The sequence below is a fragment of the Mus pahari genome, chromosome 17, assembly GCF_900095145.1.
Source record: "Mus pahari chromosome 17, PAHARI_EIJ_v1.1, whole genome shotgun sequence".
In the NCBI taxonomy this organism is placed as follows: Eukaryota; Metazoa; Chordata; class Mammalia; order Rodentia; family Muridae; genus Mus; species Mus pahari.
The window spans coordinates 3,204,047-3,231,831 of record NC_034606.1 but is presented as its reverse complement, the minus strand read 5'-3'; the positions used below and the strand labels follow the sequence as shown (position 1 = coordinate 3,231,831).

General features: G+C 39.9%; 1 protein-coding gene across 1 annotated transcript in view; it reads left to right on the top strand.

Moving 5' to 3' along the window:
- Positions 1-27,517, top strand: part of Rnf19a (ring finger protein 19A, RBR E3 ubiquitin protein ligase) — a 44,066-nt gene extending 16,549 nt beyond the window's left edge. The window contains exons 2-10 of the mRNA XM_021216863.2: positions 1,393-2,150; positions 7,177-7,385; positions 14,141-14,285; positions 15,693-15,855; positions 20,947-21,061; positions 21,540-21,701; positions 23,096-23,309; positions 24,517-24,660; positions 25,813-27,517. Coding sequence (XP_021072522.1) covers positions 1,477-2,150; positions 7,177-7,385; positions 14,141-14,285; positions 15,693-15,855; positions 20,947-21,061; positions 21,540-21,701; positions 23,096-23,309; positions 24,517-24,660; positions 25,813-26,509 — 2,523 coding nt within the window. The 5' untranslated portion in view covers positions 1,393-1,476 and the 3' untranslated portion in view covers positions 26,510-27,517. The remainder of the gene's footprint in view (positions 1-1,392; positions 2,151-7,176; positions 7,386-14,140; positions 14,286-15,692; positions 15,856-20,946; positions 21,062-21,539; positions 21,702-23,095; positions 23,310-24,516; positions 24,661-25,812) is intronic.
- Positions 27,518-27,785: the final 268 nt, after the last annotated feature.

The window sequence follows — 27,785 nt, the reverse complement described above, 5'->3', positions numbered from 1 at the left end:
TAGAATCCAAGACTACCAGCCCAGAGATGGTCCCACCCACAAGGGGCCTCTCCCCCTTGATCACTAATTGAGAAAATGCCCCACAGCTGGATCTCATGGGGGTATTTCCCCAACTAAAGCTCCTTTCTCTGTGATAACTCCAGTTGTGTCAAGTTGACACAAAACTAGTCAGTACAAATGGTATCTAATGTTTGAATTTGAATTTTTATTTTTTAGTTGTGATTGTTTTTGAGGGTTTGTTTGTTTTTTGTAATTCTCAAAACTACTGCTAGAGTCTTTGTGTACCTCTCAGATTGTACTTTTTTTTTATTGATACTGTTGTCTAACATCTACTTGTATAGTAAGAAAGCTTATCTTTTTAAACATGTTTCATGGTTTATCGTGTGTGGTCTTGTTTAGGAGTAAAAATGCTAGGTGTCCGTGTGCTCCAGTTTGGTGGATGTTGTTAAACAGTTTCCAAAGCAGTTTTCCATCATACTCCTTGCTACTCTGTGAGAGTGCTCCCTCCAAATCCCTGCCCACCTCTGAAATACCTTCTAGGTGTGTAGAGGCCTCGCTGTGTAACTGTAATGCCAATTCATGATGTTGTACATTTAAACATGCTTTAGTGAAGTGCTTGTTATGTCCTCTGTCCATTTTTCTTTGTGGTTGTCTACTTTTATGCACTTGTACGTGCTCTGCCTGTTCTGGACACCGTTCTTTTATTAGCTGTTTGTGGCATGTGTGTTCTCCCATGCCTTTAACACTTAATAAGAAAGTCTCTTGACTTGCATTCTGTTATTTAGCCATCTTTTATTTTATGATTAGCATTTGTGATGGTCTGTTTAAGAAATCAACTTGTTGAAATATTCCCCTCCTTGGTCTCATACAAGCTTCTTTACATTTAGATATGTGAAGTTCCTGTAACTGATTTTTTAAAAATTACTTGATTATTATTGTGTGTTTCTATGTTCACATGACATGGTATATGCATGATTTCAGAGAACAACTTTAAGGAGGGCGTTTCCTTCTTCCATGAAGAATCTTTCGTCAAGATTATCATATAAGCTTTTTGTGTTTGCATGTACATTTTATTTCCAATTAAAAACAAATTAAAAGCATTGAGGATTCATTTAAGTCAGTGATAGCTGATTGATTTGATTATCTTAGATGATCAAAGTTTATCTGAAGACTTTTATAATGATTGTTTCAGCTCAAGTGTAGAAAATCTTTTATTAGGATTAAGGAATGTCCTCATTGCTATTTCAGCATTCATTGTATATTTTCTTGTAGACTAATGGCTTTTATTTTTAATCTAATGTTTATAGAACATACTTGCTAAGTTTTTCACAGAGAACCTGCAAGATTATAAAAACATGTACATTAAAATACATTATTGTTTTTGTTTTTTAGGACATCTGTGACAACAATCTTCTCTTGAACTTCTTTCAAGATTCTCTGAAGAATGGATCTTTTTAACATCATGACTTAATCTGAATGCAAGAACAAGAAATAAGTCTTATTTTTAAGTATAATGAAGGGCTGTGTATGAACGTTGACTCTGACTCAATTCTGATGAGCATTTTAGACATGAGTTTACATCAGCAAATGGGCTCAGATAGAGATCTTCAATCTTCTGCTTCATCTGTGAGCTTGCCTTCTGTCAAAAAGGCACCCAAAAAAAGAAGGATTTCAATAGGCTCTCTCTTTCGGAGGAAGAAGGACAGCAAACGAAAATCAAGGGAGCTCAATGGTGGGGTGGAAGGAATTTCAAGTCATGAGAGGATACATTCTGAAATGTGTGCTGATAAGAACTCCATTTTCTCTACAAATACCTCTTCTGACAATGGATTGACTTCCATCAGCAAACAAATTGGAGACTTTATAGAATGTCCTTTGTGCCTTTTACGGCATCCTCAAGACAGATTTCCTGATATAATGACATGTCACCATAGATCTTGTGTGGATTGCTTACGACAATACCTAAGGATAGAAATCTCTGAAAGTAGAGTTAACATCAGNTGTCCAGAATGCACTGAACGNTTTNATCCNCATGACATTCGCTTGATATTAAGTGATGATGTCTTAATGGAAAAATACGAAGAATTTATGCTTCGGCAGTGCCTTGTTGCAGATCCTGACTGTAGGTGGTGTCCAGCTCCAGACTGTGGGTGAGAACATATCGTTTGGCTTATCTTAATTTGTTTTTCTCTGGGGATAAAATAAGAATTTTCTTGTAGTCTACAGAACAGTCTTAAAATACCAAATAGCCTATCCACTCAACAAACATTTTGGGTATATACCATATTAACTATTAAAAGTCAGAAACTCTAATTTGTTTTTATATTGTCTCTATTAAATTTTCACTTGCATTTTGTGAAGACAGCTACTAAGATGGTAGGGATCAAGATTAAGCTATAAGCAAATTGGATTTCTCCATCCATGGGCAGTTTTTATTGGGCGAATTATAGAATGTTTGTGTTAGGATTATTTGTTGTCATAAATAAATGACCCCTTTGAAAGGCAATTTAAGCCAGGCGTGGTGGCACACACCTTTAATCCCAGCACTCAGGAGGCAGAGGCAGGCGGATTTCTGCGTTAGAGGCCAGCCTGGTCTACAGAGTGAGTTCCAGGACAGCCAGAGCTATACAGAGAAACCCTGTCTCGAAAAAGAACAAAAACAAACAAACAAAAAAGGTATTTTATACCACAGACCTGTGTATTCATGTCCATATGGGAACATCTTCAGGTCTCAAGATTTGCTACACACAGGAGTTAAATAATTCATTTACCCCAAGTTCTAAATGACATGTCATTTGCTCAGCATTTAGAATAAAATAATTTTGCATATGTATTTGGTTATTGTGTAACAGCAGCCTACAAGTCATACATTTATTATCTTCAGTTGTCAGAACTAAGAGAAACCAGCTGTATGCCCTTTATAACAGCAATGATGGAAAAGAGATTGACAAAATTACAGATATGCAAACAAACATGGGGATCTGAGTCTGTATCCTAGAATCCATATAAAAAAGGCTAGGCATGCTGGACATACCTGTAACCTCATCGCTAGGGGGCAGGCAGAAACAAGTGGATACTCAAAGCTCTTCAGCCAGCCAGTCTAGCTAAATTAAGTGGAAAGTTATTGAACAAAAACAGCTAGTATCAGCCCCGACTTCACATGCATGTGCCTCCACGTTCTGTGTGTGCGTGCATATCCTTCACTTATCATATACAAACACATACAAGACTACTAAATATTAAAAGCCATGAATAGTAAAATTTAACATACCATTAGTATACCATACATTATATAAATAGAGTATGAAAACCCTGAATTTCTATATTATTTCATTATAGGACTAGGGAAAGCTATGATGTGAATTTATCAAATTATAGTTTCAGAATTCATTGCCTGAATCAAAATAATTTTCAGGAACTTGTTGAATAAATTTTCAGATTGTATATAGTCTGTATTCCCCAATTTTAAATGAAAAAAGTTATGTATTTTCTGTGGGAAAATCCATGAACACACAATTGTCTACCAATGGTTACTGTGCAATATAAAGCATTAAAAAACTTAATAGTTCATGATTCATTAATTGTATAAAACTCAGGTGCAATCTACTATCAGATTTGAATTATGTTTTCTGATACTAAAGCGTGTCTATTACAACAAAATCTTACATTAAAGATACTATATAAGAGGTTAACTGTGTAGTTCAGTAGGTAAAATACTTGCTTAGTATATATGAGGTTCTGGGTCTAGTCTCTAGCACTGTATAAGCTGGGTATGTTGGTGCATGCCTATAATTTTAGCACTTAGGAAGTAAAAGGTCATCTTCAGCTACATAATAGATTCAAAGCCAGCCAGGGTTGCATAAGGAGCTGAAGGGGTCTGCAACCCTATAGGTGGAACAACAATATGAACTAACCAGTACCCCTAGAGCTCGTGTCTCTGGCTGCATATATAGCAGAAGNTGGCCTANTTGGCCATCATTGGGAAGAGAGGCCCCTTGGTCTTGCAAACTTTATATGCCCCAGTACAGGGGAATGCCAGGGCCAAGAAGTGGGAGTGGGTGGGTAGGGGAGCAGGGGGGGGGGAAGGTATAGGGGACTTTCGGGATAGCATTTGAAATGTAAATGAAGAAAATATCTAATAAAAAATTGGGAAAATGATCAGAATTTATGAATAATTCATAAAAGTTCATAAATAATACACATCTGCAAGCCTGCATGTGTATATGCTTAATTTCACTCATATGTGTATATTTGATAATCCTGTAATTTTTACCGCTAATTGACTGATAAATATTTATCAAGTGAGCCAGTAGAAGTCTACAAGGATAGACAGATACTATGCAAAAAATTACAAGCTTACTGAGGCATTGTTTGAACACAAAAGAAAGAGTCCATTTAAATGCCTATCAATTATATTTATACATAATAAAGAATTTAACAACAAGATTTTAAAAAAAAAAGTCCCTGCCTTAAAAATAAAAGTAAGGATGTATGTATCTATGTTTGTATGTATATAAGTAAAAAGAAGATAACTCTTAAACTGGGCCAAGGCTAGCTGAACTTCCAGGTATAATGATGGAAGCAAACTCTGGAATGTATGATGAATTATACTCTATGTCTAGAAAAATAGCAATAATTTTCTGTAACTTTCAGATAACTTGAGCAAGAGATTGTATCCTGTTTAAACAAACAGCTTAGATGTGATCGTATCACTTGAGCCTATAGACCAACTTGTACAATACTTTCACTGGTACAATGATTTGTAAATCCTAAAAGAACCTTTCTAAGAATCATTACAGCTAATGCCACCATAAAACACAGAGAAATGAGTCTTGTATATATCATGGAGTTTTCTTAGTATTCTTCATGGAATCCCAGAACACAAGTTATTTAATGAAATGTCGGAAACTGGCCAGCACAAACTGGGACAGTCAAATCTAAGGGACCCACAGCAAAACCAGAGAAGATTAGAGGTCGTTATAAAAGAAAAAACAAAAAAACATATATGGATTATTTACTCACTTGCCACATTATATATTAAAATTGAATAAATATTTTAGAGTTGAAAATAAAATGTAGATTCTTTCCACCACACCCGAGACTACAGTGAATTAGCTATTCTTTTAAAAGAAATTTTAAGTATTATATTTATGTGTATGGGTGTTTTGCCTACATGTAAATCTGTGTACCAGTTGTATGTAATGCCATGCATGTAGTGCCTATGGAGTCCAGAAGAGGGCATCACATCTCCTGTGCCTGGAGTTACAGACCATTGTGAACTACTTTATGGATGTGGGTGCTGAAAATCTTACCTAGCTCCTCTGTCAGAACAGCAAGTGCTCTTAACTGCCGAGTCATCTCTCCAGCCCTTCATTGGCTGTCTTAAAATCCAGGGAAATGAAATTCTGTATTCCCTTTTTTATTTAAATTGCCATTAATTCTATACTATTTCAACAAACTCTCCCAGAAGTACAATAGAATTTAAGGTGAAAACTTTGACTTTGAAGAATGGGATGCTTATGCAGTAAATCAAAAAGGGAGGAATGTCCTGCTTCTTCAAGTCTTGTAGTTATGCAGATAGTCTTGAAATTTGATACAATCTTAGTTATGATTATTACTTAAAATTTGTTGCTAGTAACAAGACCATCAAAACTCCCCTAACTTTCCAGGAAGTGTTTGGTATTTTAAAAACAAACAAAAAACTTAAATGATAGGCTTATTTGATGTTGCTTTCAATGAGAACTAGAAAACTCTAAATTTTGACAGTTCATTTGTATAATTGAATGTATATGCACTTGTAGGAATAGAGCTGCTCCCGTGTGTCACAGTTTGTTCCTCTCCCCCATTACCATTTTACAAGCTGTAGAAGAGTATCACAGTATGGTCATGGCTTCTGCCGTGGAAGGATGGTGGCATAGATTCAGTGTATTATCTACTTCTCTGTTGCTATGGTAAGATGCTGTGCCTAGGGTGACACGCTTCCTCCAGCTAAGCACTCATGTGCTGTGTGGGGTGGGGAGCATGTACCATTCAGATCACTACACGAAACAGTCTCTTGGTTTTACCCAGACTTCCCTTTTTATGTGTACTAGCAACTAATGTGGGCTGGATTTACATAGAATTTTGTGTCAGGTGTAGGTTGTGTGCCTACCATCACAGTCAAGATATCACAATCTTTTTCGCTGCTACTTACAGCCAGCTGTAACACTACCCCCTAACTGAAGAAGCTGAGGCAGGATCACATGTTCATGGTCTGCCTGACTGATAACAAGTTCAGATGTAGTAATTTAGTAAGACCCTGTTTCAAATTTAAAACAAAACAAAACAAAACAAATCAAGCAAAATGTCGTTTCTAAGTGTCTTCTTCCCTCCCACTCTCTCCCTTAAACCCTGGCAGTCATTAATCCACTTTCCATTTCTAAAGCCTTGTCATTTCAAGTGTTAACACATACAGAGGCATGTAGTTTGTAACTTTCTAAAATTGACTTTTTTTTTAAAACTCGATGTAATCATTTGTTTTGATTCTTGTGTAGTAGTTGTGCATGACAGTCTAATCATTTGCTGGTTGATGGACAGCTGGGTCCTTTTCAGTTGGGGCTATTATGAATATATCTGCTATGATAGTTAATGTGAAGATAATTTAATTTCTCTGGGACAAATATCTTAACAGTACCCAAATTCAAGTTTAAAATTTTAAATATTAAAAATACTTGCTGAGAGAATAGACGTTAAGGCCAGTCGTAAATGTACTCGCCATCTTATTCAACTCCACCCCAAGTCTATTTCATTTCCAGTAGGAGCCCATGAAGTTATTATGTGACATTGTTATTGTTATTGTTTAGTTTGTTTGAGACAGGGTCTTCTCATATAGTCCTGGCTTTGAACTCACAAAGATCTGTGAGCCTCTGCCTCTGAGTGCTGGAATTAATGCACCCCACCCACACCTGGCCAAAATTCAAAAGTAAAGAATTTAGACTTTTTAAAAGTTATTTATATCCTTTGATTTATAAACTGTCCTTTTCCTTATTTCATGTTGGCTAGACTGTTGTTTATGATGTTTGTTAATGCATATATGAAAAGTGCTCTCTGAGCGTTTTAATTGGATTCTTTTTTCAATTTTTACTGAGTTGCTTTTGTTTTGTGATGCATTTTAAATCATTTTCCTTTTTTTTCAAGATACGCTGTGATAGCATTTGGATGTGCCAGCTGTCCAAAATTAACTTGTGGGCGAAAAGGCTGTGGAACAAAGTTTTGCTACCACTGTAAACAGATCTGGCATCCAAACCAGACCTGTGATGCTGCTCGACAGGAAAGAGCCCAGAGTTTACGCTTAAGAACTATACGTTCTTCATCTATTAGTTACAGCCAGGAATCTGGAGCAGCAGGTATTATGTCTGTATTTATATACTCTTGGGGGGGGGGGCTGTAAAAGTGGAGATCAGAGGATAATGTGGGTGTAGGTCCTCACCTTTTGCTTGTCTTAAACAGGGTGCCTTATTTTTTTTTCCGTTGTGTATGTCAGTAGAGCTACCCTGGGCTTCCCCTGTCCCTGCCTTCCATTTCACCATAGAAGCACTGGGATTGCAGATGTGTGTGTACTTCTTTGCTTCTTTGTCTGGTTGTGTGTGGTTTCTGGGGATTCAAATTTTGATCTTCATGAATATGAAGAAAATGCTTTCCTCACTGAGCCCTCTGCCTAGTCCCTAGCTGATTTTAAAAATAATAAGCTATTTGACACATAGAGATTGCTTGGTGATTTGGGGGTGGGGGAAGATGGGGGAAATGAGGGAAGAAAAGGGTTTATTCAGCTTATACTTCCACATTGCTGTTCATTACCAACGGAAGTTTAGACAGTAACCTAGAGGAAGGAACTGATGCAGAGGCCATGGAGGGGTGCTGCTTATTGGCTTGTTCCTTATGACTTTCTCAGCCTACTTTGTTATAGAAGCCAAGACTATCAGCCAAAGGATTGCCCCACCCACAGTGGGCTGGGCCCTACCCCATTGATCACTAATTGAGACAGTGCCTTAGAGCTGGATCTCATGGAAGCATTTCCTCACCTGAGGCTCTTTTCTCTGTAATGACTCTAGCTGGCATCAAGTAGACATACAAAATCAGCCAGTACAATTGACCACTTGTCAACTTGACACACAAACATATCACTATTAAGCTACAACCTTTCCTTACTTATTTAGCCCCAAGATTGCACATTAAAAACATAAATAACTTTAAAAGTCTCACAGTCTTTACAAATTCAGACACATTAAAATTTCAGTTCCTCACCAATCCATCTTTAAAAAAACCTTTGATCTACAGTTTGTCCTGCCCACAGAGTGTTCTGGGACCAGAGCCCAAGCATAATCCTCATCAGAGAGACCAGAGACTTCACCCAGCAACTGATAAGAGCAGATGCAGAGTCCCACAGGCAAACACTGAGTGGAGCTTGGGAGTTCTGTGGAGGATGGGGAGGAGGGATCAGAGGAACCAGAGGGGTCAGGGACACCACAGAATCAACTGACTGGGACTCATGGGGACTCACAGAGATCAGGAATCCTTTAGGAGTCTGACCTAGGTCCTCTACATATATGTTATGGGTAAATGCCGCAAACCCCAAACTCCGATTGGCAGAGACGGGGGAGGGGGGGAGGGAAGACACAAACGCTAAGGTTTCTCAAACAGCTTTCTCCAACAGCTTTCTCAAATCCCTTTCTCCCTCCGGGGCACATCCTGTTTTTGTTTTTCATCAGTCCTCTGACCTAATCCCTCCCCCCTCTCCTGGATCCAATCAGAGTTCAGCCAGGGTGCGTGGTGATAGGCCAGTGACTCATCAGGCAGACAGCACAGGATTGTCCAAGTGTGCAGGCTCAGGTTCTTGGTAAACAGGGATCACGGGCCCGGTCATGCCTGCTTCCCACATATCCCCTTTTTGTTTAATTAAAATGGCTCCGGGATCGCATCTGTCTTAGGTTGCCCTCAACCATGTCACATCCTTACCCGTCATTGGTGTGGTGAACTCATTTTCACCACCCTGTCTTAGGTTGGTATACACATGTGAGAGTCTTACCTGTCATGAATTAATGACCCATCATACTGAGCCAAACATGGGGCGAATTACCTGACTCTATAGCCATCATAGCTTGAATCAGCAGGCATTGGTCAGCCTGCACCTGCCTGCACATGCATACCATCCACCACAGCATCTCCAATCACTGCTGTAATGGCGGCTGTAATTCCAAAATCTCTCCTGTTCCTTAGGAGCACTGACAACTCATCAGTACTCTCCTGTCTTTTGGCCTCCTTTCTTTTCTGCTGATCACTATGTTGAGACATAACCTCCTTTACTTCCTCTGATGCTTCTACCCCTTTTTCTAGGTTTTCTATCCCTTTTGGAAGCTAGACTTTCCTAACTCTGTCCCTACACCAGGAGCCTAACTTCGCCCCTCTACCGGGAACCTAGCTTCCTCCCTCCACCGGGGAGCCTCTTTTTTTTTTTTTTTTTCCTCTAACAGTTTTCTCAAACCGCCTTCTTCTTCCTCCCCCCGGGGCACATCCTGTTTTTGTTTTTCATCAGTCCTCTGACCTAATCCCCCCCCCCTCCTGGATCCAATCAGAATTCAGCCAGGGTGCGTGGTGATAGGCCAGTGACTCATCAGGCGGACAGCACAGGATCACCCAAGCACGCAGGCTCAGGTTCTTGGTAAACAGGGATCCCGGGCCCAGTCACACCCGCTTCCCACAGGTAAATAGCTTGGCATTCTGTGGCACTCCTAACAGTGGAAGTGGGGGCTGCCTCTGACGCTTTTGATCATCGTGGGACCCTTCCCCACTAGGTTGTCTCTTCCAGCCTTGATGTGATGGTCTGTGCCTAGTCTTACGTAGTTTGTTATGCTGTGTCCAGTTGATGTCCCTAGGAAGTCTGTCTTTTTCTGAGCAGAAACATTGGGGTGAATCTGGGGGAGAAGAGAGATGTAGGGAGAGACTTCAAGGAGGAAAGGAAGGGAAAACTACAGTTAGAATGTAATATATGAGAGAAGAAACAAAAAGTTTCAGTCCCTTTAAAACAGTTTCTTTTAAAATCCAAACTCTTTCAATTGTTGGCTCCAGTAAAAGAAAAAAATGAAAACAAACAAACAAACAAACAAATACTTTCTTACTTCAAGAGGGAAAAATCAGGGCATAGTCACAATCAAATCAAAACCAAACTAAACTCTAGCCATCCAGTGTCTGGGATCCCACTCATGATCTTCTGGACTACAAAGGGCTTGGGTCACTTTTCTGTCTGTACCCTCTGCAGCACACACAGCTTGTCTTCTAGGGTCTGTCTGGCTCCACCCCACTGCTGGGGCTGTTCTTGGTGGTCATCCCACAGTACTGGCATCTCTAAAATGCTGGGGTCTTCAGCTGCAACTGGGCCGCACTTTGACCCATACCCTATTATAGGTTCTCCTCGTGGTGCCAAACCTCAGCTTCTTTACATGACTTCTTTAGTCCTGGGTCTTCAACCTGACACCGAGGCTGCACCCTCACCAATAATGGCCTCTCCTACCCTCCTACAGTGCCAAGCCTCAGCTGCTCTTCATGACCACTTCATGCCTTCAAAAACCAGTACTACCTGGGTGACTCTTACACTGCCAAGCTTGGTTGCTAGCACTTGAGGTCCACTTGGCCTCTTTTGGAACACAGCTTCTCTGTGTTCTCAGGAAACACTTCCCAGAAGATTTCACCTTAGCGATGCTGGTCTCTTCTTAATCACTGCTAATTTCTTAGCTCCAGGTAACCAACATCAATTGTCCCAGTAATTCAAAGGTTTTATTTCAGTGGTGCTAGTCTCTTGTTAATTGCAGCTAACTCTACAGCCCCAGCTGACCAGAATGGCAGAATCTTAATTCAAAATGGCAAATGGCTCTGACACTATCTTTAAACTTCCCTCTGAGGCTTCATAAGCCAGGCCTCCATCTTCTGCATTGTTCTCAACATTCTTATCCTCCAAGCTCCTAAAGACTTCTCAACTGAGCTCTTAGCATTCAGTGGCTCATCTAACCCCAACTTCTAATGTCCTTCCAATGTCCTTCCCAAAACATGGTTAGGGCTGTCACAGCAATCCCTCATTATTCTGGTACCAACTTGTCTTAGTTAGGGTTTCTGTTGCTGTGATGAAACACCATGACCAGGTTGGAGAAAACAAAGCACTTGGAAAGCAGAGGCAAGCATATCTCTGTGAGTTCAAGGCCAGCCTGGTTTACAGAGATAGTTCCAGGATAAACAAGGCTACACAGAGAAACCCTGTCTTGAAAAACAGCAGTAACAAAAGGTATCTTATGTTTCTCTTATAGAAACCTTACTCTTGATATATTATTGTTTAATAAACACAGAAAGTGGGTCTAAGATTGGAAAGATTTTTCTGTCAGTGACAATAAAAAAAAAGCCACTGAGTATAGTCTGTATCTGTTATTCATAAATGCATGGTATATAAAACTCGTAAATACATTTAATTAAATAGTAATTTGGAATGTATTACCTGGATTGAATAACTTATAGGTTTTCTCTTTGTATGAAACCATATGTTTCATTTAAATATTTTGTGAAATAAAACTTTATGTGTTCAATCTAGGAGTAAGTGCATAAAAATCATACCTTACTTAGGAAGACACACAGAACTTCTAGGTGTCTTTGGGCAGGAAATTAAGTTACCTAAGGATCTGTTCATAAATGTGCATCTCATAAATCTCAAAAGAAAAAAAGCCAATAAACCCAAACTTATTGTTCTATAAATAGTCAAATATAAAACAGGAACTATTATATGTTAGCAGAATTTTCTTTGTTCATTGGAATTTTAATCCCTAGGAAACATTTTGTCTTGATAGTAGCAACAGAAAAATTTCAAAACTATAAAAAGTTGTAAAAAGAAAACAAAAATAATGTATTCCTACCAACCAGTAATACATATTCGTACCAACCAGTAATATATTGAGATTGTCATATACTTTATCCTGCTTGAGAACAAGTCTCTTAAGCTTTACTATGGGTTTAATATTTTATATAATATACTTGAGTTTTCCTTCTTATTTGCCTACTGGCTTGTTTGCATTTCCTCTCCTAAAGGTTTGAGGCCGAATGCAAAGGAATTAGCAATAATTATAATAATTATGCATAGGGATCCAGAAAGACTTTAGGGGAGATCTGTTCCTGGAGACTTAGCAGTAGCCACCGGGTGATCCCTGGGAAATAACAGTATTCCTCTCCTCTGACTGGGGAGGTATGTTTGTTCACAGGACACACAGACATGGAGTGTAACGGGGTAAACTCCAGTCTCCTTTCCCTCTGTGGGACCTGAGCGAGGCATTTGTCCCAACTTAGAATGAAGACACTAACAATGCTTATGTCTGTGGGGCTGCAACATTTCTAGCTCATACACATTCTTACCTGTTAGATATGGAAATACCACAGAAATCTGCTAGAGATTTGAGCTCGTGTGAACCATCATTAATTAACAAGGAACACCGAAATGGTTTTTGATATTTTAAAAAATGAACATTGCAAATTAGTTATCTAAGCAAATACTGGGCTTCCTCCAAATAGTCACCATGGGAGAGCATGTATAACCATGTTACACTGGAATTCTTGGCTGTCGGAACTAGCAAAATCTGCAAAGGTGTGTCGATTTGGCTTGAATTTGGTTATCTGTTAAAGTTACCAAAGTTCTTTTATAGCTAAGTAAAACTAGTGGTATCATGCCAGGTAAACCAGGGATTTGGTTCAGGCAGGTTTGTGTTCGGCTTTCTGATGTTGTGACACAACATTGTTACACACAAAGCTCACTATGAGGTAGTTACCTCCACCCTCAAAAAATCCAAAAATAATGTCATAATGTTTAATAAGTTTACATTTTGTGTTTGCTGCTTCTTAAGCAGATAGGAATAGCATCTCTTTTTGAAATATATGTTGTCTTAGGTGTAAAATCAGCTTCTTTTTCTTATCCTGTGTTTAAAATTTGTAATGCAAATGTTATATTCTTGGAGTCATTTAAATCATATAAATGCTTTTTATATTCTAGGAATTAATCATTTATCTTTGTCTTTGGCTACTTAAAGCCATTGGTTTGCTCAAAATAGCTTGAATTATTAAAATACTAATTTGAACCTTACTAATTTTTAAGTTATAAACAGCTTTACAAGAACCACTAAGAAAACTTGAACTCTGATAAAGCAGTTAAAAATTAAGCATAAAACTTGTAGAAAGGAAAAGAGAATATTAACTTAATGTTTAAAAAGTAATAGCATGGGATGAAGAGATGGCTCTGTGATTACTGCTCTTGTAAAGGTCCTGAGTTCAATTCCCAGCAACCACATGGTGGCTCACAACCATCTGTAATGGGATATGATGGGATCTTCTGGTGTGTGTGTCTGAAGACAGCTACAGTGTACTCATGTAATAAAATAAATAATTCTTTAAAAGAAATAATGGCATGGAACAAATACTTAAACCTAGTGGTTGGCATTATAAATACATTTTCTGAACTGCATTTAAGATAGAGAATATAGTTGGGTAATGGAAGCCATTAGATAACTACAGGTTGCTACTTAAAGAACAGCTAGAATTTGAAATGGTAGTATAGCTCTTATCCTTTATTGATTTAACTTGGCACTGTTGTGTATTTTGTAGCACGTTAATAGTATACTCCACTCATGACACTTGAACAGAATGGTCAGAGACCACTCTCTGGTAGTCATAAGGACAAGAATGGTTGCATTCATGCTGAAGCTGTTCTCTGATTTATAGTGTTCTTGGTTGTTGTAACTGCAAGAGAAAAGGGAGTTCCCACAGCATTTGTGTGCAGTGCCTTAGGTGACTATGAAGTGGCCACTTCCTAACAAAGTGGCCTCTTCACTGAGAGAGCAGCAGGCAGTTCTGTCTCCCCTTTGTCTTCAATCTTTGTTGTCATTGCTACAATGTTGGAAAAAATGTTTACAACCTGAAAATTTAATACAAAGAATATTTTTTCCATACTAAAACCAACAGTCTAAAATTGCCACTTAATGAACTGTAATTGCAAAGATTTGTTGGGTAGTGTTATGACTGCTAATGTACTGGAAATCATTTCTATACACTTTATATTTTCTTGTGTCTTTGTTCCTTATAGCTGATGATATAAAGCCATGTCCACGATGTGCTGCTTATATAATAAAGATGAATGATGGGAGTTGCAATCATATGACATGTGCTGTCTGTGGTTGTGAGTTTTGTTGGCTGTGTATGAAAGAAATCTCCGATTTACATTATCTAAGGTAAGCTTGTGGAGAGAACTATTTATGTATAAATAGACTTTACACTGTATATCAGAGTTTTTGTTTGGAAAACAATATTAACCTAAGTAATTTTATTCCTAAGATTTATAAGCTACATAAAGAGATGGATTTTATTCTTACTTATATAAGCTTAAAAGTTAGCAAATTGGGCTGGCAAGATGGCTCAGCGGGTAAGAGCACCGACCGCTCTTCCAAAGGTCCTGTGTTCAAATGCCAGCAACCACATGGTGGCTCACAATCACCCATAATGAGGTCTGTCTTCTGGTGCATCTGAAGACAGCTACAATGAACTTATTTATAGTAATAAACAAGCGGGGCTGACCAGAGTGAGCAGAGGTCCTAAATTCAATTTCCAACAACCACATGAAGGCTCACAACTACAGTGTACTCATATACAAAAAAATAAATAAATCTTTAAAAGAAAGAGCACCAGCTGTTCTTCCAAAGGACCGAGTTTGACTCCCAGCACCCACACGGTGGCTCACAGCCATCCACAACTCCAGTTCGGAGGATCCGACACCCTCCTCTGGCCTCCAGGGCACTGCACTTAAATTGTGCCAGCCAAACACCTATATATATTAAGAGAAAAAGTTAACAAATTATACTTAAATAACTTAGAATTAATAAAAATAGAAAATAGGGCTGGTGAGATGGCTCAGCAGGTAAGAGCACCCGACTGCTCTTCCAAAGGTCCTGAGTTCAAATTCCAGCAACCACATGGTGGCTCACAACCATCTCGTAATGAGATCTGACGCCCTCTTCTGGAGTGTCTGAGATAGCTACTGTGTACTTACATATAATAAATAAATACATCTTTAAAACAAAACACTCCATTTTTAAAAAATAGAAAATAAAGGTTCCCACTGTTATTGTTGAACTTTAGTGCTAATATTTGCTATTCTGTGCAATTAATCCAGCTCTTAATTTTCTTATAAATAAGTTGTCTCATTTAGGCCCCCAAGATTGGTTGATTAATTAATTAATTAAGTTGATTTGTGAGGCAGGGCTTCTCTGTGTAGCTACCCTAGAACTCACTCTGTAGACCAGGATGGCCTTAAACTCTCAGAGATCTACTTGCCTCTGCCTCCCAAATGCCAGGATTAAAGCAAAGGCCACCATAGCCTGTCCCAAGGTGAATTTATGAGTGTATCAGTACACTCTTTAGAAACTAAGGTTTTGAAAGTCATGGAGAACTAGGGGTAAATTTAAAATCATAATTAGCAATATCCTGTTCTTGTAACTTTAGTGGATCTTTCTCTAACCTTTAAAAGGAAGGGGTAATGAAGTGTGAGAGTCAGTCCTTCCTGCAGTTGTTGTGTGCTTTGATGATTTGTAGTGCATTTGTCCTGCTAGTTCCTAACAGCTATTGTATAATTCCCCTCTCAGTCCATCAGGTTGTACTTTTTGGGGGAAGAAACCCTGGAGCCGAAAGAAGAAAATCCTGTGGCAGCTGGGAACCCTTGTTGGTGCTCCCGTAGGGATTGCTCTCATAGCCGGCATTGCCATTCCCGCCATGATCATCGGCATTCCTGTGTACGTGGGCCGCAAGGTAAGCGCCTCTTACTGCCGCAGCTTACTCTAAATTCTGTCTTCTTTTTTTTTAATTTTTTTTTCCAAGACAGGGTTTCTCTGTGTAGCCCTGGCTGTCATGGAACTCACTCTGTAGACCAGGCTGGCCTTGAACTCAGAAATCCGCCTGCCTCTGCCTCCCAAGTGCTGGGATTAAAGGCGTGCGCCACCATTGCCCAGCTAACTGTGTGTCTTCGTAGTAACAAAGGCTCTTTGCTTTGTTCTTTAACATAGAATTTGGTTTAAAATTCTTTACTATAAATGTTTTGGGCTGGGGATATAATTCTATTGGCAGAATTTTTCATGGTAAAGTCCTGGATTTGTTCTCTGGCACCACATAAACTGGGTATGGGGGCCCATACTTGTAATTCTAGCACCCAGGAAGTGGGAGCAGAAGGGTCAGAAGTTCAGAGCCATCTTCAGGATATAGGAAGCTTGAAGCCACCCATATGTCTCAAAAATAAACAAATAAGTAAACTAACAGGAGACCCTACTTTATGCAGTGAACTCGAGTGCTTTGCAAGCTAATATGCATGTATTAAAAACAACCTTCATTTACAATTGTTACAATCTCTGTGCTATAGATTGAATGTCTGGTATGAAGTTTTGAAGGATAATTGACATTGTTCTCAATCTTTGTAAAGTTAATTCTGTGAGATCTTTAAGATAGAAATTAATAGCTAAGGAGTTAATTCTGTGAGATCTTTAAGATAGAAATTAATAGCTAAGGAATGCATGCCCTCAAGCAAAAAATAATTAACGAGTTCTTTAATTCTTTACTCTTCAAAGCTTTTCTACCTCCATTATATTGCTGCTGTTAATAAATAGAGTTTACAAGTTATAACAGTCTTTGCTAGAAGTCCATTTGCTGATCCCTACCGCTGTCCTATAAATGTTGATATGTGTCATTCGCTAAGTAACCTTTTTTTTAAAAAGCTAATGAAATAATTTATGAAGTACTAAGAAGTCTGTTGCCATCTCAGTTAAATTAAGTAAATGTCAAGAAATTATGTGATCCTAGACTAATAAGAACAAAGAAAACCATTTCATAGGGAAATTAACAGTTGAAAAGTCCAAACTTTACGGGAGGGTGGGTGTCACTGTGTAGTCACTGTGTGGTCCTGGCTGTTCCGGAACTCAGAGATCAGCCTGCCTCTGCTTCCCAAAGGAAAGGTATGTTTCACCACACTCAGCCAATGATTAATCCTAATGCAGCACCCTAGGTATTTTAGCTTCGATCTATGTGTTGAAATAGTAAAGTTTACATTTACCTGTTTATGGTATGTGTGTGAGCCCCTGAGTAGAGGTTAGAGGACAACTTGCTAGAGTTGGTTTTCTGCTTCCGCTATGCTGTTCAGGGGTCACGCTCAGATCATCAGGCTTGACAGCAAATACTCTTACCCTCTGAACAATAGTGAGGTTTAGAAAAGGTTATATAATTGATCTTTAGTTACATAGAAAGGGATGGAACAGGGATTTGAGTCCAAGTAAATCTGTATATGAAGTCCCTCATAAGTTTCAATCTAGCCGTTGGGCACCCAGTCCTGGAGAAGGTACTTATCTATGCTATTGCCAGATGGCTGCGTCTTACCTTGGGTGTCTGTTGCTGCAATAAAACACCATGACAAAAAAAGAAAAAAAAAAAAGGAGGGAAAGATTTACTGGGCTTATACTTTCACCTTGTAGTCTATCACTGAAAGACGCAAGAATAGGAACTCAAACAGGTTAGGAACCTGGAGGAGGAGCTGAGGCAGAGGCCATGGTGGGGTGCTGCTTACTAACTTGCACCCCAAGGCTTGTTCAGCCTATTTTCTTATAGAACCCAGGACCACCAGCCCAGATACAGCACCACCCACCATCACTGGGCCCCACCAGTCACTGATTGAGGAATTGCCTTAGAGCCAGATGGATCTTATGGAGGCCTCTTCTCAGTTGCAGTTTGCTCCTCTCAGATGAGCTTGTGCTGACATGACTAGCCAGCACAGCCACTGTTGTTAGGAAATACTTGGGTTGAATCAGACTTTCCCATTGTGTCCTTTAGTTCTGTTTATACATAGTGCTACTAAACGTAGGATAAGAATGATCTTCTACTGTAAGACAGCTACATTTACTTCATTGATGTGAGGGTTTTGCCTGCGTTTCTGGTGCTTGCAGAAGCCAGAAGACAGCATGAGATCCCCCAGAATGGGAGTTACAGACAGTTAGGAGCTGCTTGTAGTGCGGGTACTCAAACTTGGTTCTCTGGAAGAGCAGCATATGCTGTTAACTTCTGGGCCATCCTTCTAGCCCTGAAAATACACCCCCCCCTCCAAAAAAAGGAAAGCCAACATTACTTTTTAATTAGTTTTCATAGAAAGGCATATAGCTGGTTAGTACAGTACTTTGTCTAACTTTTAGGAGGTTCTCTGTTAGATCCCAGATAGAAAAAAAAAAAAAAAAAAGAAAGAAAAGAAAAAAAAAAGTTTTGGTGACTGGTGAGGAGGAACATAGATATATCTAAGTGTTTATTTCAGAAGGCTCTTAAATAACCCTGTAAAGTCAGCAAGTTAGGGCCACAGCATGGTGGTAGAGCATACAGCATGTGCAAGGGCCTGGATTTGATTCGGAACACTACAAAGAAGAAAAATAAATTATTTCCAAAATAACTGTTGCTGTGATAAAACACAATGACCAAAAGCAACTTGGTGGTGGAAGGGTTATTTGGTTTAGCTTCCTGATCACAGTTGATCATGGAAGGAAGTTGGTTCATTCCTTGAAGAGCTCTGCTTTCTGGGTTGTGTTCTTCTATGACCCAGGACCACTTGCCCAGAGGTGGAACTACCTACTGTAGGCTGGGCTATCAAGCATTAATCAAGAAAATGCCCCACAGGCATGCCCATAGGTTAATCTAGTGTGAGCATTTTCCTTCCTTCCTTCCTTCCTTCCTTCCTTCCTTCCTTCCTTCCTTCCTTCCTCCCTTCCTTCCTTCCTTCCTTCCTTTGTTTGGTTTTTTGTTGTTGTTTTTTCAGACAGGGTTTCTCTGAAGCCCTGGCTGTCCTGGAACTTGCTTTGTAGACCAGGCTGGCCTTGTCCTCAGAGATCAACCATCTCTGCCTCTGGAGTGCTGAGATTAAAGGTGTGTGCCACCACTGCCCAGTTTTGTATGGGCATTTTCTCTGTTAAGGGTCCCTCTTCCCAAATGATTCTAACTTATGTCAAGTTGACAGAACACTAAGCAGCACAGGAGCCTATGTTAATAACCTTTCATGTAGTTTACCAAAAAGGTTTTTATTGAAAGCAAAACTATTTACTTAGGTACTTAGAAGTAGAAGGGAAAGAGATAGACTGAACATGCTGACAAACAATTTTTAGAGTGACAATCAGCCTGTAACTCCAGTACTTGGGGGGCTAAACCAGGATCATGGGCCAGCCTAGTCTGTAGTCCAAGACCCTGCATCACAAAAACTGTGAAGCGCCTGTTGTTGTTTATACATGCACCTAAAGGGCAGGTTGATGTATTACTGTTTCCTTTGAAGGATGTTCTGTGAAATTTGGAATTGTATCAGCTCAGGAAAACCTAGTAAGTCCAGAAAGTTCCAGAAAACAGCTTTTAGTTACAACAAAAAGTAGAAGATGTGCCAAGAATAACAAACAAGCTAGGCATGCATATCATCCCAGCATTTAGGAGGTAGAAGCAGGAAAATCAGGAGTTCAAGGTCATCGTTGGCTACATATTGAGTTGAGGAAATCTTGAGCTACATGAGGTTAGGTGTTAGAAGCTAGAGGGTGAGGTCTTAGGAGATGGCTCAGTGATTAAGACATGGCTGCTCTTCCAGAAGAGTTGTCAGTACCTGTGGGCAGCCTACAAGTATCTGTAACTCTAGTCCCAAAGGATCCAGTGACCTCTTCTGGCCTCTCTGGCCAAAGGGCACACACATAGGACACAGACATACATGCAGGTATGTCACATACTCACATACACATATAATGAAGTTTTAAAAATGAAAGAAACTAGTAGAAGCCTCCAGAGGTGACAGGCTGTATTGTACATCTATACTCCCAGCACATGGGAGGCTGAGGCAGGGGGATTACCTCAACTTTGAGGCCAGCCTGGAATATATATAGAGAGCAATGTCCTGTCTTAAGAAGAAAAGAAGGAAAGGGGGCTTGAGGAGAGCAAAAGCTGACAGAATGTTCCTTTCCTTCCCATGACCTCATAGATGTACCCTGCATCTGTGTAGCTTAGCTTTGCCCTGCTGCAGGAGCATGCCCAGGAACGGGCTGAAAGGGAGCTGTAGAAGAAAACATAGCCGGAAGGACCGAGCACTTCACTTTAGAGACAGATTACCTGTGTGCCTCGGAGGCTGTTCACAGGGTGTCTCGAAACAGATGGCAAAAACCCTTCATTAGTTTGGCTCTTACAGGCCCAAGAACAAAGCTACTGAAGTATTTCCCAGTTTCATTTAATAACTCACAAGCCATTTTTATGGCAATAATTCTATTTACTAATGTGGATTGTACAATGATGCTAGGTAGATTTAACTCCTTTGGTAACCATTACTTTTCCTTGTCTATTTATTTGAACTGTAAATAGATAGGGTTTTGATAATAATTTTGTTAATATTTTCTATCATAAAAAGGTATCTGGAGAAAAGTTGTATTTTAGTGATATTTAATTCATACAGCTCCTGTTTAGACTCAGCCTTTTCTTAGGAGTAAAAACAATTGCAGAGACCTCTCCTGGGGGCAGATTCAGGGAGTCTTCTTTAGAGAGAAACCTGTGGAGCTCTAGTACTGTTTTTATGAGATGGAACCTCATGGCCTGGGCCAGTTCTAAAGCAGCATTGTACACAAGAATGACGTTTAACTTCTGACTCAAAATAAGATCTCCTGAGCCACTGCCTTCTTCTGTAAGCAGGTCCTTAATAAGGAGCAATTTTGATAATATGGTTTACCTTATTATCAAAGTAGAGCATTTGATTGAGATTGTGTGAGAAATTACTTCAGCTTTCTTATACCGGTAAAACTGTTTCATCTAAATTAAATTTATAATTTTTTTCTCTCTAAACTTCCATTCCCATTTAAATTTAAGATTCATAATCGCTATGAAGGCAAAGATGTTTCAAAACATAAGCGGAATCTGGCCATAGCAGGCGGTGTCACCCTGTCTGTAATCGTGTCTCCGGTGGTAGCTGCAGTGACTGTTGGTAAGAACGTGCTTTAAATCTTAGAAATGTGACCAGAAAGGTATTTTTAACTACTATGTTGTTGCTAAGAGTATTACTTTTAAAATGAAGAGGCAGTTTGAGTAGAACCTACAGAAGATTTCTCAAGTAACTTCATTAAAAGTACTGTAGACTCGAGAACGTAGTTTTAAAGCTGGGGCTTTAGTTCAGGGTTACAGCGCTTCCCTCAGACATACACAGAAGGCCCTAGGTTTGATCCCCAAGAACTGTTAGGATAACTGATGGAGTAGCCCTTCTCCTCCAGTTGAGTTGAAGAGCTTGTACTTAAAAAGTTCACAGAATCTTCCGTCCCTCATGGATACCCAAAGGCTACTGGGAGTCTGGTATTTACTGTGTTCTAGCCAGATCTTCAGAGCTCTGTAAACCTTCTCCTGAAATAGACATCATATTACTGGGGTTTATTTTTGGTTTCTAATGACTTGATTTTACTCCCTTCTAGGCATTGGTGTTCCCATCATGCTAGCTTATGTCTATGGTGTGGTCCCAATTTCCCTCTGCCGAAGCGGGGGTTGTGGAGTCTCTGCGGGCAATGGGAAAGGAGTGAGGATTGAGTTTGATGATGAGAACGACATAAACGTCGGTGGGACTAACACAGCCATAGGTGAGTCCTCAGACAGGAAAGGACTCATCTTCATTATACCATCTCCCTTTACTAGGCTCACTCTCCCTCTTCTCCCTCTTCTCTCCTCCTCTCTTTCCTCTTTCACTCTGAGACAGGGTCTCACTGTAAAGTCTTGGCTGGCCTGGAACTTGGGTACACAACAGGCTGACTCTTCTTCCCATGTGACGGGATTGAAGGTCATACCTGACGGACAGCTTGTAGTTTTCCTCCAGAAGCACAGCTATGAAAGGGACTACCCAAAGCAGGCGAGTGTGTGAGAGGTGGTTCTGGTGCTTAACTCTTACTGAGAGTGCCCTTGGGAAGGTTCAAACCAGTGTCTGGATTAGTCAAAGAAATACAAATCAGGACTCTCATGGGCAGAAGTACGAAGAAGCGAAGGCTTTACATACTGCCAGTGGAGGGTCAGTGATCAGCTTGCTTTAAACAGTGCTTTCTCTACACCCAGCAGTTCTTGTCATACATGTTGGTCTTAAGAATGATGCCCTTTTGTACTTTATGTGCGTCTCTATAAGTGTTTCAGCCAGCTCCTCAGAACCCTGTCACTTTACTTTTGATTACCTTCTCTTGAAATCTCACAATCGTCTACATAGAGAGCAGAGTGTCTGACGACCTTGTTAAGGTCCGAATCCTAGCCTGACTGACTTTCTGCACACACCCCTTCCCATCCTGTCTTTACCCCACCTCTCCTCGAAGATGACAGTCACACTCCTGTTTCTAGGCTTTTAAACTTGAGGTTGCCTCTGCCTGGAATACTCTTCTCTCGGATAACTTTACTTCTTCCCTGCCTTACCAATGTGACCTTATAAGAGGGCTTCATGGTCATATACTAAAAGCTGTGTGCAGGGCTTACAAGTGTGTGCCGCCATCTCTCCTCACTATCTTACCTCCAGTGGTTCTGATAGCTTTGTTATACTATGATTGGATGTGTAATAGGAACCAAATACTGGCATAAATAAGTAAATTCCTCAGTACAAAGCATGTGAATAGTACTATAAAATTACAACATTATGCTAACACGTCCTACAATAGTTATAGACAATTAGAACTGTAAACTATGAAATCAACTTCTTTCCCCATCTTTACTGATCTAGAAAATAGGATCTCTCATTGGAACCCTGTGCTGGCCAGGGAGGCCTGTTAAATAGTTCATTTAAAATTCCTACAACTTCTGGAATTAGCCAACAAAATAAGAAAATGACATCTTCAATTTAAGGCCAGTCTCAAATTGAGCTGCACACCCTGTTCTAGTTCTCTTTATGCCTAAGCATGGATGTAGTTTGTCCTTGGTAGTCTGAGATGATGTAGGAGTTGAAAGCCAGGAACATGATGGAGGGGTCACTCCTATTTCATTTCTTGAATTGTTTTACATTCAGATACAACATCAGTAGCAGAAGCAAGGCACAANCCTAGCATAGGAGAGGGAAGTGTCGGTGGCCTGACTGGCAGTTTGAGTGCAAGTGGAAGCCACATGGATCGAATAGGAACCATTAGAGACAACCTGAGTGAGACAGCCAGCACCATGGCATTAGCTGGAGCTAGTATCACTGGCAGTCTGTCGGGAAGTGCCATGGTCAACTGTTTCAACAGGTAAGTAAGAACTGTTTGTTTTGTTAAAGTCCAGATATTAATTATATGAACAATTTAAATACAAAGCATGATAATTATCCTAAAGTTAAAAAATAAAATTTGGGGAAAGTTGATAAGATTTTCTTTTTTTACTGTACTTGATACTGGTAGAATAAAAACTAAGTCCTGAGGAATAACCTTGCCCCGTTAAAGCTCACCTAATTGCTGGAGCTGTGTTGAGTGAAGGGAAGGCCATGACTTGCCTGGTCACTGCTTCTGTGGGACAGACAGACTGTCTGAGGGAGGAAGGGAAGGAGGGAGGGAGGGAGGGAAACTTGATCTGAGGCCAGGGGAACTGGTGGAGTCAGGGTGTCCCAGATCCTGACACCAGCCTGGAGCAGTCAGTCGGCCAGCACCCTAAAGTGACAATGACCATCTCTCACTAAGTTTCACTCATACCCGTAGAGATACGAGGAAAAATTAACATATTTGTCTTACCTTGTTTTGTTTGTTTTTCTGATTCACCATTTCTGTTTTAGCTTTTTTATGTGAAGGAAGATAGATGAATTAAAAGATAAATCACTCATACTTATCTTAGTTTGGGGAGTTTATAGTTGGACAGAAATTAATTGTAGTGGTATATATTGTTACCTCTGATTACACAATCAGATGTGGGCTGAAGTTGTTTATTAGAACCGTTTCAGTATAGGATTTATTTTTCATTATTATTTGAGATGAAGTCTCACTATATAGCTCTGGCTACCCTGAAACTCAACATATAGGCCAGGCTGCCCTCAAACTCAAATGACCAGCCTGCCTTTGTCTCCTAAGGGGATAGGATTAAAGATGCTTGCTACCATATGCAGCTAATAGAGGATAATAATTTTTTAAATTACTTGCTGATTTTTTTATGTTTATTGGTCAGTATATTCTGACTTTGTATTGTATATTGAAACATGACAAAGGACTATATCCTAGTGAAAATAAAGGAGATCTTTAAGACGTTTTTTTGTTTGATTTTCTCCTTTTGGTTATGTTCTCTTGACTCTCTTGGACAGATGTTGTTCAGTATACCACATTATTATCTGTTTCATCAAACAAATGAGAACTAAAGAATTGCAGTGTCTAACACTTCATTACTAAAGCTTTTACCTGACTTATATAAAGATATGTATTATGATTGCTAAGCTATAAATGATGGAGGGTTTATATAACCTTTCCCTTTAAGGTTGGAAGTACAAGCAGACGTACAGAAAGAACGGTGTAGTCTCAGTGGAGAATCTGGCACAGTGAGCTTGGGAACAGTCAGTGATAACGCCAGCACCAAAGCAATGGCAGGATCCATTCTGAACTCCTACACCCCTCTGGACAGGTAAGGAAGCGTGCTTCTTCCTGTAAGATCAGACAGTTTTTTAAAAATTAAATTAAAAGGAATTATCCCTATCAGTGGACACAGTCTCTGAGAAAACAGTGAGATGTTCAGAGGAGGAACTCCATTAAGGGAAAAAATAAATGTGTGGTTGTGAAGAGCAGGGAGGAGAGGGGGAACCGGCCTGTGGCGAGGAGAGACCTGTGGTGTAGAGAGGGCTTGGGCTGCTGAATGATGAAAAATATTCTGAGGTAGGAAATGCTGATGGCTGTGCCCACAACAGAAAAACAGTAAATGTACCTACTGCTATTTTTAAATTTGAAGCATTAGACCTACCAGACCTGAGACCCTGAGTGTAATTAACCCACAGCCTGGCCTCTTGAGCAAAATTTTGAAAAAAAAAAAGAAAGAAAGAAAGAAAAAAAGTAGAGACTTTAGAAAACTGTTAATAACATGCATTAACAGTGGTTAGATTTAGATAAAACTTGGAGAGATTGTAGAAAATAGGCCTGCCTTGTTTCTATCGCTGATACTCTAGCTTTTGTGTGCCAGGCTACCCAACAGGTAGAGCCATATTACACACACACACATACACACACACATACACACACACACACACACACACACACACACACACACACACACACACACATATATATATATATATATATATATATATATATATATATATATATATATAAAATCTGTCCATATACCCATATTCAGATTCTCTCCTGGCCTCTGCTGGCACCTACTCACTCATTCGTCTGTGTGTGTGTGTGTGTGTGTGTGTGTGTGTGTGTGTGTGTGTGTGTGTGTGTGTGTGTTTTAAAAGGAGTATTAAGATGATCCTCTTGCAGTGTTCATAGAGATGTACACCTTTAATCCCAGCAGTCAGGAGGTGGAGGTAGACAGCTCTCTTAAGTTCTAGGTCAGCCAGGGTTGCATAGCTAGTTACACCCTGTCTCAAACACAACAAGGACAGTCCTCTTATGTGTGGTTTTGTTAGTAGGATGTACTCTGCATTAAAATGCTCCAACCACTTTTCTGTATAGGCTTCAGAATTCTCATGGAAAAGCCTCTCTGCCTTTGTTTTCTTCCCAACAGAAATAAAAGTGAAGCCAGACAGCTTTATTTCTGTTACTCTCATTTCAGAGAAGGGAACAGTATGGAAGTGCAAGTGGATATTGAATCAAAGCCATTCAAGTTCCGACACAACAGTGGAAGCAGCAGTGTGGATGACAGTGGTGCTACCCGAGGCCACACAGGCGGGTCGTCCAGTGGCTTGCCCGAAGGTAAATCCAGTGCTACCAAGTGGTCCAAGGAAGCAACAGGAGGAAAAAAGTCAAAAAGTGGTAAACTGAGGAAAAAGGGTAATATGAAGATCAATGAGACCAGAGAGGACATGGATGCACAGTTGTTAGAGCAACAAAGCACGAACTCAAGTGAGTTTGAGGCGCCATCCCTCAGTGACAGCATGCCATCTGTAGCGGATTCCCACTCCAGCCATTTTTCTGAATTTAGCTGCTCAGACTTAGAAAGCATGAGAACATCCTGTAGTCACGGCTCCAGTGACTGCCACATCCGCTTCACAGCTGTGAACACCCTTCCTGAGGTAGAAAATGACCGGCTGGAGAACTCGCCACACCAGTGCAGCAGCGCTCTGCTTTCCAAAGCTGCTTCCTGTTCAGATGTCCCACAGCCCAGCCATGCTGCAGATGAGCATGGTACCAGCAGAAGTGGGGGGAAGCCTACGGTGGATTTGTGTTTTGGCGATGCACTGAGAGAGACAAATAATAACCACTCGCACCAGACAGCAGACTTGAAAGTTGCTGTCCAGACTGAAATTTAGGCCTATGAATGCTGCCGAGTAAGAACCTTGTTGGGAGCTGGTTGAACCATGTGCGACTGTTAAGCTTAAGTTACCAGCAAAAGCCAGGTTTCATAATCGTAATGCAAATACATTTTGTATGTCTAGCAAAGCATTGTGTTTCATGTTGATATTAATTACCAAATTATGAATTGAAGGCTTTAAAGTACGTTAGTACAAGATAGTAACATAAGAAAAAGGCCTGTTTTGTGTTCTTGTCACAAAACACTGCTTGATGCACATACCTGTGTATTTAGATAGAAATTTGACTTAATTTATAATCCTATGATACTAACACTGTTCTATGGCATTCTTAAGGAAAATTGAGGTTTAGGAATAAGTGGTTAGTGACATTTTATTGAAACCACTAAGGGATGGAACTTGACAGGTTACTTAGTATATGATCCTCTTTGTAACATTTCTCTTCATAACTGAGCTTAAATTTCATTTCTTCATATGCAATGTGGATATCAAGCTCAGTGCAGCCCATTGGGAACCATTCGGATACTTAGACACTGGAGCGAGGGTTGGCAGTTTTCACACAACTCTGAAGTAGAAATGCTTGGTACTGTTCCATATCTCGAGTGTAGTTTTTGCCATTTTAGAAGAAGGTAAAAGGTAACTAAGGGACTGACAATGGCAGAAGACAGTCCCATTAGGACAGAAGTATTACAGTCACCTGTCACTAAGACAAGTTAGTGACCTTTGATTCTCGGTGCCTTTGGGAGAGACTGGGTTTTATGAGCCTCATCATTTGAGGATTTTCCTCTATCATTTCCCATAATGTCTTCTCTAGTCACCTTGGATTATATAGAAAAATACAGGAAATAGGTAAACATGAATGTGATTATTAACTACACTGAAAAAGTATTCACCTACCAAAGACACACTCAGGCTTTAGTAAATTTAACGTTACATAACCTCAATTTTTAACATGTATATCTTTTTGAACCATGAAATCAAAACAATGCAGAGCTTGTACCAAGCTTATATAAAAGGTCTACGTGTGGCTTTGTTTCCTTTTGCTTTTGTTTACGGGGGATGTTCAACTGACACGAGCAGAAGTTGGCCAAAATACTGCGTGCACTATTGCCTTCCCACACAGCTCTCCCGGCAGACTGACCTCATAGTGGTCAGGTACTCCACCTTAGGTGTCTCCTCTAAGTGTTGCCATTATGGTGCTACTGAGCATTTTCTTTTGATAAACAAGGAAAATGTCCGGGCTGCAGTCGTGTGCCGTCGTTTTCCTCGCTGCATC